This window comes from Dermacentor variabilis, chromosome 6 (genome assembly GCF_050947875.1).
Source record: "Dermacentor variabilis isolate Ectoservices chromosome 6, ASM5094787v1, whole genome shotgun sequence".
NCBI classification, from domain to species: Eukaryota; Metazoa; Arthropoda; class Arachnida; order Ixodida; family Ixodidae; genus Dermacentor; species Dermacentor variabilis.
Genome location: NC_134573.1, coordinates 29,362,419 through 29,383,950, shown reverse-complemented (window position 1 = coordinate 29,383,950; position 21,532 = coordinate 29,362,419). Strand labels below are relative to the sequence as shown.

Here is a 21,532-nt window from a genome sequence, read left to right as displayed (position 1 = left end):
ATTGTCCTGGTAATGCTTATTACTTAGGTGCTCATTGCATGTATCACTCCATTGGTGTTTATCATTGTTTGTTCTGGGCATACATCTGTTTTTCTACATTCATTTCTGTGTTGAGAACCCAAGACATCTATACTTAACTATATACCTTCCTAGATGTTTCTGATGCTTTTTCACATTATATTTTTCACTGCCATCTTACTGCCTGCTGAGTGTAGTGGTTAGTGGATACTTTTGAGATAACTTTCTAGTCCCTTTGCCCACAGCATCATCGTCTTGCAATTTTGATTGTGAAAATTAATTGAAATATGTAGTTTGATTTCTTGCAACACTGGCCACACTGTCATGGAGTGGAGTGCAAAAATTCTTGTGCGATATGCTTATTAGTTTGACAGCTGCATACACAGCTCTCCACTCTTGTCTGCACACCCACAATGCTACTGAGACAACTCCTCTGCACAAGAGAAGTCTCACTGTGTATACATGGGTAGCTGTAAGGCAAGAAATAAAAGAAACGTCACGTCCTCTAGTGGTGTTGTCCTTCCTTGGGAGCTGATACGTGATTTTGCTAGCACCTTTCATGTAAATTTCAACTGTCAATCTAGAAGCAGCGATTGTGATATGAAATTTAGCTGTTTTGATTAGCTTCATTGTGAAGCAGACCTCCCAAAGGTGTCAGGAAAATTATCCCTGTCATTTGTAAGTAAGCTGGCCTATTACAATGTGAACACTTCCAGTTTCAAATGATCACTGACTTTCAAAGCCTCAGTTTGGGTGCATTCTCTAGGTGGAACAGTACTTGCTACTGGATTTGGGAAGGTTGTCACTGGAAAGTTAAAGCTGTGAAGGATGCGAATTTATACTTAAAGTAAAAAAAAATAATAATGAGGCAGCAGTGCAAAAGACAAAATGGAGCTGAAAAGCAGGACAAACACTGAGTTCAGACATTCATCCGGTTTGCTCATATTTATTTATGCATGTACAAAAGAAAATGTGCAGGAAAGAAATCCAAACTCCCACTTGCGCAAAGTCAAGAATAGCTGAGCAACATTGTGTATCACAATAACTAGAATACATATATGACACTATCACCTTTTCAGACAGGGTCATTGAAGGCTGGCTAACAGTCGCCATTCTGCACGGCAAATACTGTCTCCATAATTTAATGTATTCCTTGTTCTTTAAGTATCACTCTAGGTTCATTAAACCTTTGTGTGTACTTATGGACGTAATGACAAGCAGGCAAGTGTTAATATCTGATGTTTTTAAACAATCTAATCTTAACTAGTATTATTAATTTTATTATATTAACACTTGCTTCTTGTCATTACAACTGTAGGCACACACAAAAGTTTAATGAAGTCAGAGTGGACAAGGAATATATTAAATTATGGATTGCTGGTTCTGCTTTTAGCAACTTGTGGAGCAGTACCTCTTCCTTCTGCGGCCTAAGTGTATGTGATAGAAGCAAGGGACAACTGTGCAAAAAACAGCAGGCATGCTTGCATAAAGTGTAAGCAGCTGGTGCAAAACATCTATAGCGAGAAAGTGGCGTGCTTTGGTGCATGCATGTCTTACGCACACTCTTGCTCTCAGCAGTACATAATGTACTCTGTGTTTCAGTAAGACATTGTTCTGGGTTACTATCTCAAAACAAGAAATCAATGACTATATATATTACTCATGTTTTATTGGCACATCACTCCTACAAATTGCAATAATTAATTTTTGTCATACTTATTTAATCGAATTTTTTCTTCGTGGCACAGCACTCTTCAGCACAAGCACATATAACATTTCATAATTGGAGTTAATATTTATTGTGTGGGAAATGGAATCTAGTCCCCGAACAAACAATTTCTACTAGATGCTTATGTTGAGAGGTAAAGGAAAGTGCTTGGTGTGATGGTTTGAAGCAAAAAAAAATACATATATGTCCTTGTGTGAGACCAATGATGTCAAACATCATTATGTTGGAGGCACTTAATCCTGTTGATCGAGCTGCGAATAATAATCGTATGTAAATAAATTTAAGAACCAAGGTTAATTTGCCATATTGAAGCTGTGCGTTGCGTATAGCATGAACTCATTCAGCTTAAGAATGGACTTAGTTGGTGCCTTTTATCTACTCTTAAGGGAACAAGAAACCAGTTTTTTTTGTGTTCTGGTTACATATTAATGAGCAGCCTTAACTCAAGGAGACTCCTGGAGATGTGACGATTTCATGTGAGCAGTGGCGCGATGATTTCACAAATTTCCTTGAAGCGACACGGATGGACGCACAACCGCCACTATGGAAAAAGGCCATTCTGCTGCAATGTCTTGGGGTCGAGGGATGCTGTGTTTTTCGCACATTGGGCCCAGAGCCGGCATGAATGCCAGACACAACAAAAGCCAGGCCGGAGGCAAGTAAACCAGCAGGAAAAGACAAGACAAAGGCAAGCGAAAGGGATAGTTACACCGAGGCATTGGGCCTATTGGAGCATCATCTCTCAAGCACCGTCAACGTACTGGTCAAGCGACATTGATTCACGTTACGTCAGCAACTGCCAAATGAGCCGATACGAGAGTACGTCAGTGTTCTCCGACAGTTAGCAGAGACGTGTGACTCCGGGAATTTCTAGGAGGCGGCTTTACGGGACAGGGTTGCTGACGGAGTACGGAGCACTGAGTTGCGACAGAAATCACTCGTGCAGGGGTCACAACTTACACTGGCAGAGGCAGTAGAAATGCTGCAGGCGTACGAGCAGGCAGCGGAGGGTGCTGCGGTCTATGACCAAGGGTCATCACAAACGGACATAGTGCAGCACATATCTCAAAGCAGAAGCCCAGACAGCAATGCGGCAATGGCGCCGGTGAGCAGGTGTTACCGGTGCGGCTCTACAAGGCACCTAGCTAATTCACAGGAATGCAAAGCATGGGGGAAACGTTGCTCCAAGTGCCACAGGATGGGATATTTTCAAGCGGTCTGTGGCAGGTCGGTGGAGCGGGATGTGCGGACGGTCCGAAACAACGGTGCTAGCGAGGAGGATGTGCTCACGGGCCTGGCGGTCGGACAAGTGGAACGAAGGACTTTGGTCGTTGACGTTGTTATTGAGAATGAGCCACTTCAGTTGCTGGTGGATACTGGGTCGTCGGTGTCTATTTTGCCAGACCACGTTTATCTAGCCAAGTTCGCCAACAGGTTTCCTTTGACTGCGGCTACAGTGACACTGCGGGATTTTTCACAGAAGTAAATTCCAGTCTTGGGATGGTTCACAGCCATAGTTGTACGCGGGAACAACTCGGCTTGCTTTACGTTGTTCCCCAAGGCATGGCATTACTAGGACTCAATGCGGTGCTCCAGCTACAGTTGCACATCATTGGAGTGCCTACAAGTCACGGTCAGACCCTAGTCACTTCTTCCTGAATTGTGTGAGTTTTCCTTTCTTTTCGCTGATAAGTTGGGATTAGTGAAAAACTTTGTACATTCTGTGAAGCGGCACGCAGATGTAAAACCAGTAGGAGCGAAGGTTCGACGCTTGCCCATGACGCTGCGAGAGAAAGTAGTGGCTGGACTGGCAAGATTATTGGATGCAGGCATTATAGAAAAGGTTAGTGCTGCGGAATAGGTGTCTCCTATAGTGGTTGTGCAGAAAAGAGATGGAACCTTTCACATATGCATTGATTTGCACAAGCTAAACAAAGCAGTAGTCATTGATGGATTTCCTTTGCTGCACACGGAGAAACTGTTGCATGCGCTGAGCAGAGCAGCATGGTTTTCTAAACTGGATCTTGCTGCAGCCTACCATCAAGTGGAATTAGCCGAAGGGAGTCGCAAAATATTGATGTTTATTACGCACAAAGGCTTATTTAGGTTCCGCAGAGTGTGTTTTGGCCTTGCATCGGCACCAGCCGCGTTTCAGTGAATGATGCGAGAAATCTTGAAAGGCTGCAAGGGTATGTGGCTTTATATCAATGACATCATAGTCTTTGGAAAGAATAAGAACAAGCACAACCGTAACCTTTGCAAGGTATTGGATCAGATTGCTGAGGCGTGGCTGAAGCTAAACCAGAAATGCTTGTTATCTGTCAAGCAAGTCTCCTTTTGTTGTCATCATGTGTGTGCAGGTGGTCTTGCCCCACCCAAGTCAAAGGTGGATGCTGTGATTAAAGCACAAACGCCTGCTGATGTAGTCTCGCTACGGTCTTTCCTTGGTCTTGTAGGCTATTACTCCCATTTTCTTCCCAATCATGCAGAGGTGGTGGAGCTGCTGTGACGGCTTCTTCGTAAATGACAGAAGTTCGTGTGGGACCAGAGCACCGAGGAGAGTTTTTGCAGGGCCAAGGAGATGCTGTCCTCATGTGGGGTGGTGGCTATGTTCAACGACTATTTGCCTGTACAAGTGACCACTGATGCCTCGGCATGTAGTCTGGGAGCTGTGCTACAGCAGGTAGTTGACAGAGAAGTATGTACAGTGGTATTCGCTTTGAGGACACTAACTCCACCAGAACGCAAGTATTCTAGCGGGGAACGAGAGGCGCTGGCATGTTTATGGGCGTGCGAACATTGGCACGTTTATCTGTGGGGCCGCAAGTTTGTCTTGCTAACTGACCATCAGGCTTTGGTGACACTAATGTCCACAAATGAATTTGGAAGATGCCCACTGCGTATTGAACGCTGGTGTGCTAGACTTTTGAGATACAACTTCACTTTGCAGTACACAAAGGGGAACATCAATGTCATTGCGGATGCGCTTTCTGATTACCTTTGACCTCTGCAGAGGACGAACTTGTAGAGGAAGTAGTTGCTGCTGTTTCCAGCATGATCACAAAGAGTGAGTTGCAAGCAGCAACAGCTGAGGATTCATTGCTAAATGAGGTTGCGCAGGACGTTATGGCCAGATGGCCAAAAAGGGCTGTTTAGCTGGAAAACTAAGGTTGTTTTTTCGTATATAAGAACTGTCGGTTATAGACGGGCAACTGTTTCGCGCTCAACAGGTCGTTCCCCCAGCGACACTCACTTCCAGGCTGGTCATCATGGTACATGAATCACATCCAGGCATTGGAGGACCAAACAATGGCCCCGTTGGAGCCAGTACAGTGGCCCGAGAAGCCATGGGAAAAGCTTGGAATTGACATTGTTGGGCTGATGGAGCGAGCCCCTCCGGAGTGCAGGTTTGCAGTCACTATTATTGATTACCACAGCAAGTGGCCCGAGGTAGCATTTGTGTCCACAATCACTGCACAGGCAGTAGGGAAAGTGCTCTTGGAACTTTTTGCGAGAGAAGGGCACCCGAAAAGCATTGTGACTGACAATGGGTGTCAGTTCATGTCGACATGTTGTGAGCAGTGTTTACGAGATCGGGGAATCCAGCACTGCGTTACAACATTGTACTACCAACAATGCAATGGTCAGATTGAGCGGTTCAACCACATTCTCAATGAATATATTCAGGTTGTGGCAGTGGAACAAAGACCACTGAAGAGGCAATCTAGAACTACCTGGGTGTTTACAGGGCCACCCCACATGCAACTACACGAGCGTCGCCGGCTTACCTGCTGCATGGAAGAAGACCTAGAACAAGATTGGATGTTGTTGGCCTCCCAGAAAAGAAATTTTTCGAGGAGCCGCGTGTTGCCATGAAAAAGTTGAAACAGCATGTTACAGAGCAGAAACAACGAACAAAAAAGTACAGCGATGAAAAACGAGGTGCCAGAGTGTCTACTATTGAGCCAGGAGATTTTGTAAAAATAAAGCAAGGCAGACCAATGACCAAACACAAGTTTTCTTTGCCGATCCAGGTGGAGAGATGAGTGGGCATGAATTCGTTTTTGCTGACAAATGGTACGAAATGGAACGCATCAAAATTAACAGTAATTGGTAAAGTAGGGACAGGACAGGCACAAGCACTAGCTGACGCGGTTACTGCGTGACACAGTGCAGCCTCAGGGTTTTCCTGCGACCTGGATCTTCACATAGGGGAAGATGGCGGAGCAAAAAACCCCTACTACCGTCGTGAATGAATCTGGAATGGTGCCATCAGAAGACATCCAAGGAAGTGCTACCCAATCTGACGGTGCACAGCCCACAGTAATAGAGTCTATACTAGAGGTTCCCAATCAGCAGGACATCTCAGTCGCAGTTGGCCACAACCACAGCACCACCATGCACCAGGCTGGAACGAACAAGAAGAATGCCAGCGCGATATTAAGACTACGAGCTTGCCTGACTGCAAGAACGTCGTTCGTGTCATGTGCTGTGAAGTAAGTGCGCGAAAGTGGATTGATTTTTCTTTCCTTTCTTTTCTTTTTTTTTTCTTATGAGGGGGGAATATGTTGTCTATAGGGGGCGCTGTCAATTATATCATCTGTGGATAAGCGATTGCCATCAGAATAAAGGGACTTCCATGGTTCCCCGTCAATCTATACTATTGCCTTATCATTCGGCGCTTCGTGTCACCACATGGCTGCTATGAGCTTTTGAAATGGGAGCAGGTTAGCGTTATCACTTCCTACGCTCTAGTGCTAAAACGCATTCACACAGATAGCATAAGAAGCCAACAAACAATGACAACATAGGGGAATTTACTTGTATTTACTAATTGAATGAAAGAAATGATAAATTAATGGAAATGAAAGTGGATGAAAAAACAACTTACTGCAGGTGGGGAATGATCCTACATCTTTGCATAACGCTTGTGATGCTCTACCAATTGAGCTACCGCGGCACCGTTCTCCCATCCGCTTTCTGGGGTATTTATGTTATCTGTTACTACTAAAACTAACCATGGGAGTGTCAGCCAGTGCCACCACTTGCAAACCTTGGTGGCGGATGTGGAACATCCTTTCTGCTGCAGGTGTCATGAGAATGTGATCTTTTTGGGTGAGAGCAACTGGTCAATAAACCCACACATGCTACCCGAAGGCATCAGTGTTGCCGAATTCAAGACCCTCGTTATGTAATGAATGAAAAGAAAGGGGGTTAACCGAGGGGCCCGATTTGTATTAATCATTTCATAAGAATCCAATAAACAAAGACACCAAGGACAACACATGGGAAATTACTTGTACTTACTGATTAAAATAAAGGAATTATGAATTAATGGGATTGAAGGTGAATGAAAAAGCAACTTGCAGGTGGGGAACGATCCCACGTCTTCGCTTTTCGCGCGCGATGCTCTATGAATCGAGCTACCATGGTGGTGCTAGCTAACACTCCCAGGGTTAGTTCTTGTAGTAACATATAAATACCTCAGAAAGTGGATGGGAAGATGGTGCCATGGTAGCTCAATTGGTTAGAGCATCACAGGCGTAATGCGAAGACGAATCGTTCCCCATCTGCAGAAAGTTGTTTTTTCACCTACTTTCATTTCTATTAATGTATCATTTCTTTGATTCAATTAGTAAGTGAAAGTAATTAACCCTATGTTGTCATTGGTGTCATTGTTTGTTGGCTTCATCGTCATCATCATCAGCCTGGTTATGCCCACTGCAGGGCAAAGGCCTCTCCCATACTTCTCCAACTACCCCGGTCGTGTACTAATTGCGGCCATGTTGTTCCTGCAAACTTCTTAATCTCATCCACCCACCTAACTTTCTGGCGCCCTCTGCTACGCTTCCCTTCCCTTGGGATCCATTCCGTAACTCTTAATGACCTTGGCTTCTTATGATATGATTAAGAAAAATCGGGCCCCTACCGCTTCTTGCTTGTACAACAGTGAAGTATATTGCAACGGTTTGGTGAAGCCTCTACGCTCCACCCTTGTTATAATATATCAGGTGAATATGAAAGCCGCCAACTCCTGACCGCGATAGCCCACGACCACCAGCGAAACAGGTTATAGAGGGGTGCTCTGCACGCTGTCGACACGCCGGCTGACACACGGCCATTGACACGTGATTGACAGATGGCTGTTTCACCAACCTTGTGCACAGCACTCCTTTATTCTCAATCCCACACCCTCGCTGCTAACACACCTTTGCTCATTGCCACACCCATCTAAGTTACCCCCTCTCCTCTTTAGAAGAACCCTACCTATATATACTGTGCTGAGAAAAGCATATGCAGGGTGTCTACCAACCGGGAAAACCGGGAATGCTCAGGGATTTTGAGTAGTCTGGAAAAACTCAGGGAAAACTCAGGGAATTTGTGCCTCTATCAGGGAAAATTAGCTGTAATTTTATTGAAAGGGTCGAAAGTCACGAATACTGGCCCGAGTAACAGACAGGAATCGTAATGAGTCGTCTTTGACGTGCTGTCGTCGGCTGTAAAGTTGCCAGTGCACAGTCAGTGACCGACTGTCCGGATTCCCGATAATTTGGGCAGCTTCGCGGCACCACCACGTACCCCATAGAGTCAATGTATCAGAACGTCTGAAATTTCGGACGCAAGAACTTTTCACCGTCCAATTTTCCGAACGTTTTGCCATGACCGCAGGTTCGAAACTGCATTAATCAAAGCCACCGCTGCTGCCATTTTGATTAACCTCGCCGCCTTGAACCGGCGCTCTCGCACGCAGATCCGCTGGCAGCCATAGCCACCAATGCGGCAACGCTAGGCCTAGCTGCTTCGACGTTCGCTATGAAGCTTCTTGCCGTTGGGTGCCGTGTTTTTTATTGAAAGAATTCGCTGCTGTCAACAATAGCACGGACTCCGCCTTTGTGGTTCTCGCGATTGGCTTAAAAGCTTGGAAAGCACGGTGCGTTGCATAATGCCTTTTCCCGAAAGTCAGCTTTGCCTCTGCACAGCAATGTTACTTGCGAAAGCATACGCAAAAGTATTGCAGTGAAGCATAACAAGCGTGGGAAGGGGCTGTTGCCACGGGACACAGTATGTGTTCCTTAATGATACACGCGTGCACCCAGTATTTCCTGTCACAGTACGAGCGCTGATATGCCTGATACGTGTACCGACAGGCCTTCAGAGCATTTTCGAATGTGCCTGTGGCGGTTCGAGCCCTTACGGGCAGTAAATGACGTGAATTTATTTTTTGGCCGATTTTTCGGACGTTTTCGCGGACCCTAGGGTGTTTGAAAAATCGGACGTGGACTATGCAACTGAGCAAGAAGATGCTCCAAATGGTCTGTGGGGCAAGCGAGTGGCGGAAGGAGGACAAGAACAGAAAGCACCTGCGCATTGAGGAATGAACGGGAAAAGAAGCATGCTGCCGCCGTATTGAAGGAGCTTGAGCTCAAAAAACAGTGTTGGCTGATACTGAGATGCAGGTGTCCCTCATCCAAACCAAAATAAACTCTTTAAACCAGTGAAACAACACTGAGGCGTCGTGCACGGGCTGAGAGTATGTCAGGACAGTTGAGGTTGACTTACGAGCTTTTGAGAGAGAATCTCAATTGTGACAAAGTTCGGGCCTCAAACCACTGAGCTTGCTATAAGTTGATGTAAGTAGCTCATATTCGAAAATGTTTGCCTCTATATGCATCTCCTTTTTATTCGTATTTGAGAATGTCCGACTGGATTTGCCATATTTTAAGGCATTTTATTTGCTGTACATCTTACTAACCCTTCCCTTTTATACTCTTTTTGAATGGCATAAACAGTACTCCTTAGCATTCAAATTGGATTAAGTCGTTTTATTAAAACTTTTCTCATCTGCTTACCAAAGAGAGACAGCATCGGGCGATATGGTTTCAGCCTGCATCACTCAGGGAAAACCTGGAAAACTCAGGGAATTTGGAAATGTCAATTTGGTAGACACCCTGATATGTCACCTTGGAAAAGACAAGTCCACTTGTCGAAATGTTGGCTCCCGCTTTCACCTTGTTCTCGTTTTGTTCAACGTCTTGAATTTCCATCTCCCGCTTTCCCCATGCTTTCCATGTAGGACACTAGGCATATATAGGTTAACAGCAGAAGACATTCAAACAATGCAGATTGCCTGCCCGACAGGGTAAGACGCCGGGAATGATTGCTCGTTTCACCAGACAGACAAGACACTCGTGGCTGAAAGCCAAGAACAAAGTCAGAAATAGTGAACCACGGATTACTATTTGGGAAAACATGACTTGATATAACAGAGACTCACTTTTAACATTGAAAGAAAGGGCAAAAGACAGCGGCTATCATTCTGTCTGCCATAGAAATGGGAAAATCCTCGTCCACAAAGATTCTGAACGTCATTGAATGTCATTCGTATCAAAGGAGCCAACGACCAGGACCAGCTTAAATAACTACTGTGTGGGTTCAGTATGCAAGGAAAAAAAATGATACAACATTCGTGTCACCTTCCGATTGACCTAAACCGCATATCATCTTTTTCATCCGCGTCCATTAAATCGGTACATATCAATGCACCATCGGTAAAAATAAAGCAGAATTGGTAGAAGAATTCTTCAGTGAATTTCAGTTTAACTTCTCCGTGACAATGTTGAGTGAAACATGAAGCACTAGCGCAGGTATTGTCTATTAAATGACAAACTGTAAAACATACTGCCTTAACAGGCATGTTGGTTGTGGCCAGGGAGTGGCACTGCTGCTGGATGCAGATGAAAATGGTGGAATGCTGGGCCCATTCAGTACATTTACACCAGATTATGGGATAATGTCATTGTGTTTGGGTCAGTTTATTTACTACTCTTGTCTGTTGCCGCCTACCAAACAGAAATACAGCTACTTTTTAAAAATTCTATGACCCCTTTTTGTGTTGTGCAGCGGACAATGGTTACGTGCTTATTGCTGGAGGTGATTTCAATATCCATATGAGCAATAATGATTCTACTGAAAATTTAAGATGGTATTGGCTTCGAATGGTTTTACGAATGTACTCGGAATACCTACTAAAATAACAACTGAAAGTCAGTCTACTTTAGAAGTGTTCATTACTAATTTCTCTTATCCTAACATTGAGACTAGTGCCTTATCATGCCCTTTCAGAGGCACTCTGCCAGTTCTTGTGCATGGATGCACCAACCCAAACACTAAAGCTGCCAAAAGGCATTATATACCAGCATATAACTGATGTTACTCTTGATGATTCTCTGGATGCTCTTAAACAAGTTCAGTCGACCTGCGTTGTTTGCCTTAATAATGCCAAGGAAGCCTATAATAAGTTTATTGATCTCTTTAAACACCTATAATACTCCTACTTTCCCTCTAAAACATGTAAACCATCTCAGAAAACTCGCAAATCGTGGATCACACCTGAATTGCAGAATGAAACTTAGTATAAATATAAGCTGTTCAGAAAGTTTCTAATGACATGTGCAGCTGACGATCTGCGTTTGTTTAAACACTTTTGAAATAGGTTAACAAAGAAACTGAAATCAGCACAAACGGAATACTCCACATATCTAGATTCGGAGAAGGGCTGCCATGATGTGATTTGGACCCGTATAAACTCTGTAACCAGTCATCACAAAGTTATGTGCAATTTAAATATTGATGGTAAAGAGCTAATGGGAACTGAACTAGCAAACGTTTTCAATGATTCTTCTACAAAAAATAAAAATGGAAGAATCGTTGTTGGAAACATATGAGCACACAAACTTTCATTGATAATACAATATTTCCAGATCCTATGGTAACGGATGAAATACTAACAGTTATACTCAGCCTAAAAGTTACCAGATGTTGAGACATTGACGATGTTCAGATAAAGCCTGTAATATCTTGCAGATATCACAGCACCAACAATCACGCATATTTTACGCCTTTGTTTAGCTACATCAGTATTTCCAGAAAACATGCAGATTGCAAAACTAACTTTTTTTTTCGCGATTTTTGGTCACCACAACCCGTGTCCCCCCTTAAAAGGGAGATAGAAATGATTTAGGCAATCTTAGACCTGTGTCCATATCCCCTGCCTTCTCCAAAGCATTAGAGAAAATTTTACATTCTAGATTTACTAAATTTATGGATAAATACAATTTGCTCATCCAGTGTCAATTCGGATTCCAGAAAAACGAATCTACTGAACTGGTACTTTTAGAATAAAAAGAATGTATTCTGTCACAATTGGAAAACAGCTTTTGTGATGGGAATATTTGTTGACTTTTCGAAAGCGCTTGATCTTGTTAATCATGAGTTACTTCTAGAGAAGCTATAGTACTGCGGAATCTGAGGACAGGCCGGAAAACCAATAAAATCTTGCTCGTCTAAAAGGAAACAAACAGCCGACATACATAATGCGTACAATACCCATTTATTCTGCTGTCCCACAAGGCAGCATATTAAAGCATATTAGGGCCACTACTTTTCAACATTTACCTTAATGACATTGTAAGCATTAACCCAAATGTTATATTCATAGTATATGCAGAAGATACAAGCATTTCTTTCCCGGCAAATGGCATTCACGAACTGATTCAAGCGTGCAATACGACGATCTAGACAAAAGCAGTAATCTACTGGCCCAAAAATAACCCGGTTTGTTCACACAATAGTATCACATTTAACTCCAAACAAATAGAAATAGTTGATCAGTTTAAATGCCTTGGTGTAGTGTTTCCTTCAGCTATGTCATGGCAGCTCATGTTGACCAAGTTGTCAAGCAATTAGACACAATAATTGGTGCAATTGGCCGCACTAGATATATTCCTCCTAAGTCGTTTAAGCTGCTTCTTTACAATTCATTATTTTATTCACATATCAACTATTGCCAGCAGGTATTGGGCACTGCCACACCATACTGTCTACAGGAAATTTATATCTTGCAAAAAAGTTTCTTCATAATGTCTTTAACGCAAACTATGGAACAACCACCAAATCCTTTTTTCTTGAAACTGGTATAGTCAAAATCTATTTGTATCAGTATCAACTGAGCATTCCCATTAAAATAGAAACTAAAAATAATATAAATCTTATTCGGCATCTCGCAAATTTGCAAGAAAATAAAAAAAAGTTACCCCTTCAGACACCCTGAAAATTGGTTGGTGCCAACAGCACGCATTAATATGGGGAAAGAGCACCTCCAACATGCACTTTTCCTTCTCTTCTCAATGCGAACAAATCTGCTAACTTCAACTTGTTTCCCTCTACTCAACGAAGAATTCGCTCCATGTGTGAATCATACAGATAAGAATGTGTAAGCTTCATATAGAATGTTTTCTTTGTCTTATCTATATTGTTTTCATTATTTTTTAATTCTTGCTGCTACTTAACACGTGTTATTTAACAATGGTCTGAAACATGTGTAATCATGCTTGTGATGAAGTAACTTGGTCTGTGCCCACGTAAGTGCAGATGAGGTTTTGTTTGGTATTCTTATGTTTTTGGCTAGTGTGTCATTTTTTTATTTATTTAAACATGAAGCTGTCATGGGTGTGATGAATGTTTTTTGATTGCCTGTTGCTGCTGCTTTGTATTTAGAGACCGTGGCTCAGCCGAGTTGTTTATGACAGCATTTTCTGTAGTTCCGCTGTCTGTACTTCTCCAGGCAGAAATAAGTTATCATTATTATTATTACTGCTATTATTATTATGTTATACCAGCCCAGGGTTTATTGTGGCTCTCTGGGTCTGCGGTGACATATTAGAGAGTTTTAGAATAGGGGCCCCAATAGTTTGGGGACCCAAAGAGCTTTGCGGGTGTTAGCGTTGGGGCACGTAGGAGTAAAGAGCTTTAGAATAGGGTTTTACGTTTGCGGATAGCGTCTTGCGCTGACAGCGCCACTACGGCGTCAGGGAAAAGCTATTAGAAATAATTAAATAAAATATACCATTTTATGATAGGAATAATTATTTTGACTTTCGTGTATTCGCATTTAATTACAATTTAGAGGTTATTCTGTAAGCAGCAAACAATTAGTTGCGCTTAGTTTCGAGCAAACCAACTTTACTAGCCTTCACCAGCCAAGCTTAGCTGTGTTAGGCCTACGAGCCATAAAATCCACAACCGAATTCAAAATCAGCGGCGTCTAATGAGTCAATCTTTATAACACACGCTAGCTGAGAGAAAGCGATAACCGCAGTTACTACTCCTAGCTTGCGAACTTCACGCGTTACCACGAATCGAACCCAGTTTGGTGCTAGGTTAGAGCCGTCGCTTCGATGGGTGCCGCCATGTTTGCCGATGCAAAACTTTTGGGGCCGCTATTTGGGCTCCCGCTAAATCGGTGAAATAGCGTTCCCAACGCAAAACCCAAAGGCAGTTTGCGTCTTGCGCATGTGCAGTGGCTTCGACGCTATTTCTTCGGGGCCCCAAAACGTTTGGGGCCCCTATTCTAAAACTCTCTATTGTCACGTAGTAGTGACGGCAAAGAACACAGTAGCAATACAGTGAATGATGAAACTAACTTTTATTGGACAAACCTGTGCCCACAAAAATAGGCTACACTTAAAGTAAAATGATGGTGGTGAACACAGTTGGCAATTGTCGAAATCTGATCAGCGGGTCAAGCGCGTCAGCTTTTATACATCAGTCATCGAAGGTTCCAGATTAATCGCTGGTGCCCATGTGTCTTCCAGAAAATTCTACACCATTTGCGTCGTGCATACATGCAATCAGATTACACAAGGTTCGGTGACAACAGACAGCAAATAGAACCATCGATAACATCCAGAAACTTCCGAGACATGCAGGCTTGTCCTGCGCTGAGCAATAACATTTGTTAAACAGTGAAAAGCGCTTACCCGTAAAAGGTAAACAATTTCACGTGTCAATATGCCAACCCAGAAATTATTTCACCATGTTGCTTGGACCATATAATTTGAGAGTGTTTTCCGCTATCATCATGATCATCGGTGTAGGAATATATAGTTTCATCATAGTGCCACCAATGCTTTTGGCTTTATAGGAAAGCATGCTCCGTGCCACAACTCGACCCACTATTCTATATTCTTGTACACTGTAGCTACAAAATCTGCTTCTATTATGTGCTTCATGTTGATTTATTCCATGTTTAGTCATAGTTTTGAAGTGCACTTCCATATTCCATTATTCCACCGAAATTCAGATTGGCCTGCTGCAAACTGCTTCAAAATGAAATTTTATCTGCTCCAAATTGCTCCAAAATGAAATTTAGACTCCTCCAAACTGCTCCAAAATTTGCTCGAAAGGGACTTTGGGCACTCCCACCCCTTCAAATGCCATTCCAGAGTTACAACTTCCTAGCATTCACATGTATGCAACACTATAGCAGTGCCACATTTTCACCCAGGTGATCAAATAAATTTTATATGGCTGAGCATGACCTCCACAGACTCTCCATAAACTGATTGATCATTGTAATTTTGCCTCCAACCAAGTGATCTCTTGTCATCAAACAAATGTGAGGTTTCTGAGATAGTAAGTTAACATCATAGATTGATTTAGTGCTTACCTTTAATGTTCTCTGAAATGTCTTGTGTAATTATTGCAATTGCTTAAGCATAAAAAAAAGTATGGGTGTGTCGTACATGCAGGTTCTGATCCTGGCGCCGACGCGTGAAATAGCTGTTCAGTCATGTGACACGATTTGCTGTCTTGGCTGCGACATGCCGGAGCTCAGGGTGTATGCCTTCATCGGGGGTGTGCCGATAAAAGAGGACCTGCAGAAGCTGACACGATGCCACGTGGCCGTTGGCACTCTGGGTAAGGCACATTGGTTGTGGCTGGCTTATGCATATGTAGGTGGTTATGACAGGAAGTTGGGAGTTAATGTTCTGGTTACCATATGGGGAACCATCTGCACAGCTCCCTGTACACTGGCAGCACATGTGTGTCTTTGTTACTACGCTTGAACCTCATTATAGCGATGTTGAAAGAGAAGTCTAAGTTACTTCGTTACATCCATTGCTTTGTTATATCAGTTATATCCCTTTACTGCAGTGTATGCCCAATACTATGAACATTAAACATCCAGAGAAGGCTTAGGCTCTGTGGCCCGCCAAACTGCTACGCAGCCGTGTGCACTATAAAATGTAAATAAAACAACAGCAAAAGTATATCTGGCATGTGCAACACGCAAATTTTCAGCACCAGAGGCAACAGAATTCGTGGTAGCCTCCTTTCGTTCCAGTGTGATGATCCTTTGCATCAACTTTCCACTTGGCTCGCTCATATTTCCGCGAAACTAGTGAAACAGCGATGCAGTCAAAGGGGACAGCTAGGCACGCTACGTTGCGAACATTATTGGTCGTGTCTGAGCTGCACATGGCCCACAACACGGTGCACCGACTAGGCAGCTTGTGCGGTATTCTCGGGCGACATTAACGACTTTCGGAGATGACTTGACTTTTGCTAAACTTCACGAACTCATCGAAGTATATGGCCGACAGAGCTTGGCATGTGTTTGGCGCGTGAAGAGAAACTATCTTATCTGCCACTCTTTCGTGGCCACGCAGGTGAGAGCGTGCTGGCTCGGCCATCTTGTGGCTTCTGAGATCGCACCAGCACAATCTTGGAGGCCACACCTGCGCCAGCAAGCGCAGTGTGCCACAGTGCGCAAGAGCAGTGGAGGCGCAGGTTCTTCACAGGTGGCACGCAAGCATCGCTTTGATATGTGGCGGGGCACAGCCAGGTGTAGCACCTCCGAGATAGCAATCTGGGAGACCGGTGTTTTTCGAAGGCATATTCAACACAGCAATCGCGAACTGCTACGCAGAATGAGTGCCAAACCTGGTGGAAAGAAATCTGCTCGGTGCACAACGATCAATATTTTTCGGTTTTGGAGTCTGATCTATTTCTTTATATCCATTGGCTGTACGATTTTACTTTGTTAAAGCAAGGTTTTAAAAACATGGGTTTCCATGGGGATATCAAGGAGAATTGCATATACTTCGTTATATACAAGTGTAGTATATGTGTACTACTGCTTTCTGCAATGCCTTTGGGTGTGGCAAGTATTTAAATAAATATATAATACATGAATATATAATGTATGAAAAAATATAAAGTCTATTTGCTTAGCAGGTAGCGCAACTGAGGAACAGCTGGCACAATCGTTTGAGTTTTTGAATACAGTGGAACTCCGATTATGCGACTTTCTTGGGACCGTGAAAAAGTGTCGTAAAATGAGGGCGTCGTAAAATTCGAACATAGATTATGCCTATAAAAATACTACTTATTTCGTGCTACGGTTTTACGAGAAACTTCAATGTAAACTACTACGATATTCTGCAGGGCTTGGAAACCCAAATTACCAAAAAAGTAAATGTGATAGGAATTAATGCTGTAGTACAGGTACCAATCATGCTTTATTCAAACGAACGTTTACGACACTCCACTGCCCACTGCCGCAATTCCCGGCAGCCGGCGTGAACTTAAAAAAAAAATCTGTAAGTTTCTTTTGGACCTTGTTTGATCCGTGAACCAAGAGCTTTCGCTCGAGTTGGGTAACATCCAAAAGGGGGTCCTCTGCGGCGTCGCATGAACAGATGAAGTTCCGGATGTCGTCTATGTGCCGTAGCACCTCGGCGAACGCAGTAGGCACAGGCACGGCATCTGTGGCGTCATCCTCGTCCGATGTCGCAGCGGTGTCCGTACTAGGCAAAGCCTCCTCGATGGTGTCATCCAGTGACACCTCGCTGCAGATCGCAATGTTGTCGTTAGCCTCCACGTACTCGGTGAAGGTCGTGGTGAGGTTTAAACCCTTGAAATCTTCATCGGCGAAGCCTGCATTGGCCTCGAGCGGCATCGAGGCTGTTGCGTCCCCAGCAGAGGAGGCAGTCTCTCGCTTAAAGCCGCAGTGCTTGAACGAGTTAGCAATTTTGCTTCGCGACACTGCATTCCACAAACTGGCAATAAAATGCATGGCATCGAGCACAGTGATAATTTTTTCCAACTCACCGTGCTCCATAGCTGCCAGCTGACGCTGCACTAACCACTTCCCTTGCTTGACGCACCTAGTGATGCCGGCATCCAGCGGCTGCAGCCGGTTTGTGCAGTTGGGCGAAAAAAAAAAACAACCTTTATGTTCCTCAGGCTGGACATTTTCGGTGAATGGCACGGTGCGTTGTCCACGAAAAGCAATATTTTCCTCACCTCAGTACTCATTTTGTTATTCAGCTGCTGCAAAATATTGCTAAATAGCGAAGACGTCATCCAAGCCTTTTTGTTGAAGTTGTAGCTGCACGGCAGCATCATAAAGTTCTTAAAGCACCATGGCTTTGCAAACTTTCCAACAACAAGCACGGGCAGCCTCTCGGAACCGTCCTCGTTAGCACATAACAGTGCCATCACATGCTCTTTACTACGCTTGCCACCATGACAGCTGTCACCCTTAAACACAAGGGTTTGGTCGGGCTGCTTATGGTAAAAAATACCGCTCTCATCGGCGTTGAAAACGTCGCAGGGCTTGTATGCAGCAATCATCTCCGGCAGTGACTCCATCCACTTGTTCACCTTCGTAACGTCCACGTATGTGTTTTATCCGCAGGAGCGGCTGTACACAATCCCGTTTCGTTTTTTAAAGCGATCCAGCCACCCGTTCGATGCCTGAAAGTAGTCGATGCCCAGACGCAATGCCACAAGGTCCGACTTTTCTTTTAGAATGGCGCGGTCAGTGTTGATCGCAGAGCTCCATGCTTGATGCAGCCACTTGACGAAAACTTTTTCTAACTTCTCATGCTGTTCTTCTTTTACCGCTTTCTACTTGAGCCCGAACTTGTTGGCATTCTGCAATATCACCACTTTGTTTGCCAGGATCGTCTTAAGCGAAGATTGGGGTATCTTGAGGTCCCGGGCCATGCTGGCTTTCGTGGCTCCATGCCGCTTTTCCGCTTCCTTGATAATATTCAGCTTATCGCCGAGCGACAGAACTGCCCACTTTCGGGACATCGTGCGTCGCGTCGCGTTGCTCCACACAACTCAAAACCTCCGCTGAACGCTGGTTGCTAGGATTACGATGAAGGACACGTGTGATAAACCTAGGCCTCTCTGCGCTATCTTGTCGATGATCTGCTGCTGGGAAACTGGAAAAAGAGAAACCCTTCCCCAACACTACGAGAGGCGACGCTGCCGAGAAGAGAGGGAGATGGTTATTGTGGAGAAGAAAAGGTTCTATTTCAGCACAGCGGGCGTCGCGGGCGGCTGCTGGTGGGGGGGGGAGAGAAACGCTTGCCCGACGCGACGAGAGGCGACGCCACTTGCTTTGCGGAGGCTAGGCGGGGCGAGTGGAGACAGTGTCTCTCTTGGCAATGACCTTCGCCCCCTGAAATTATGGGATTGTGGCATTGAAATATTTCCATCTCAGCTATTAATGAACGAGTTTGAAAAATTCTTGTGGCAGAACGCTTCCTAGAGGACATGTAACAACTGCCAGCATATAACCGAGACTTGCTCTGCGGCCTGGTGAGGGGCCGTTTAAGATCGCCCCCTAAAAAGTGTATGCACTGCAGCAAGATTGCAGTTCTATCTGAAACAAAATGAAGACATTTTCAGAAAGTACCATGTCCTTCTCACTGAAGACAACACAACCATAAGAAAGCTGTTGCCTTTCCCTGTATCTATATGCCTAGCAAAATCGTTTGGACCTGGCTACAAAGCCTCAGAGATGGCAAGCGGAGACCTCCTTCTCAAGCTGACAAAGAACGATCAAGTTTAAAAGCTCACTGAACTCGCCAGTGTCGGCGACATCAATGTGGCAGTCTCTCCACATCGCTTGCTCAACACAGGTGGGGGAGTAATATCAGATTTCCTGAACCTCAGTGACGAAGACCTTCTTGAAAGATTCCAAGAGCAAAATGTCTTCAATGTACAAAGAATAACACTCCAGCGAAATGATGAGCAGATCCCCACGAAACATGTGACACTCAGATTTGGTATCAGCACTGTCCCAAGTTCACTTGATGCAGGATATGTTAAAATGAACGTCAGACCTTGCGTACCGAACCCGAGGCGGTGCTTCATCGGCCAGAGGTTCGAGTATGCATGACAATCATGTTGAGGCAAAGAAACATGTGCGAAACATAGTGCCAGTGACCAACCTTTTCACAACTGCAATGCTCCTACACAATGTCTCATTTGCAAACCATCCAGCTTTCTCGTGGAGCTTCCCTTACTGGAAGAGAAAAAGAAATCATTGCAATTACTGTAAAGGGAAAGATATCATTCCATGAAGCGAGGAAAAGGCTTGGACACTTACCGGATTTACACGATTGTAAGTCGACCTATTTTTTAAAATTTGAAAATCTGAAGTGGACTTACAATCGATACCAAAACATGGCACTGTCAAAAAAGCGAGACCAACGAGATATCAGGGTAGCTACAACGTAGTTGCAATTTTATGTTTGCTCTATGGCCCTACCCATAGTTTTTGTTATCGCGCATGTTTGTTCGCTTTTCAGAAGGGTTTTTCAACATTTTTTAGTTTTACAGTGCACACAACACTCAAGGGGCAGTGTCGATAGTTGATGGAAGTACCGCTGTTCCATTCACGGCGGCACCCCCAGAACGGCGGCGCTTGCAGGGAGTATTGATAGTTCATGGAAGAGCAGACACCGCTCACGTGTTTCTCTTTCTCTGTACCTCTTAGAATGCTCTTAGTTTGACACGCTCGACTTGACTGCCGGCTACGTGCTACTTTCATGCTTCCTCAGTCGTCATGTGTGCTCCAGGCCCACTAAACATTTGGCGCTTGTTCACAGCAGCATTCAAGAGGGCAGCCATCCTTTACGCCAAAGAAACAAATTACTGTGCAGTGGGCTGCAAGTTTGATGTTTCTGAATGGGTGGTGCGAGAGTGGCGACTGCAGCGAAGCAAAATTTTCACCTGTGACGGCAAGCAAAGAATTTCCCACGGGCCGAAGTCGGGATGCTTTCCGGAGCTGTGGGCCAAACTTGTGGCATAAGTCGCTGAAATGCTTGATCTGTCCCTGCCAGTGAAGTGCGACATGGTCATGACACAAGCCCGGATCTTCGCCTTTTAAGGACCTGCTCCACTGTGAGTACGAGTGGCTGGCGGCAGAAGACCACGAACTTACAACAACTGGGCCTGTCAAAAGAGCCTCCTTGACAGCTGCGTGTGGTTCGGTGCATTCGGCGTGAGCTGCTGTTCCACAACATGTCGTGGTGCGGTCGTTCGTCAAATGTGGAATTTCGCTGGGTGATGATGTGCTGTGGGACTGTAGCAGCGATGACGGTGGCAGCACTAGGGAGGACAATGGCACAAGTGAAGACGAGTAGTCCAGTGACCATGCCAACTAGCTATAAATTTTCGTTATGGAATGCACCCTCGGCTGTGCTCCTTTTTTTTCCCCTGTAACATGCGATATGTGGGGGTCGACTTACATTCGTGTAAATACGGTACCTCAAACCAGCTATACCAGTGCAGTGTGGCAGGGGGCAGCGACACATTGGTTTCCATGGTGTACAGGGTCCACGTGCACTCATGTAGCTACAGCAGAACTGATAGTTGGGCGAGTTGGTACGAATTCGTAGTAAAATATTTTTGTCCTTGTCAATTGTGCACGCAAAAATATTTTACTATGAATCATGTAGCTACTCCATTCACCCTCTTGGCGGCAGCTGTTGGCGCTGCTCCATCAACATCGAAGATCGGCCGGCAGACCACAGTGTCACAGGGCCCAAAGCTGAACCGAACTCCACGGCCTGAGACGCGTGTTTCGGCGCCTGTCTCTCAATCATCCGGTGCCTCAGAGAAGGTGATAAAGGTTGACCC

The 21,532-nt window shown here is 44.6% G+C and overlaps 1 protein-coding gene across 2 annotated transcripts in view; it reads left to right on the top strand.

Moving 5' to 3' along the window:
• Window positions 1-21,532, top strand: part of LOC142584708 (putative ATP-dependent RNA helicase DDX20) — a 152,023-nt gene that overhangs the window by 1,854 nt on the left and 128,637 nt on the right. For both annotated transcript variants that reach the window (XM_075694915.1, XM_075694916.1), the window contains exon 3: window positions 15,337-15,505. In XM_075694915.1, coding sequence (XP_075551030.1) covers window positions 15,337-15,505 — 169 coding nt within the window. The remainder of the gene's footprint in view (window positions 1-15,336; window positions 15,506-21,532) is intronic.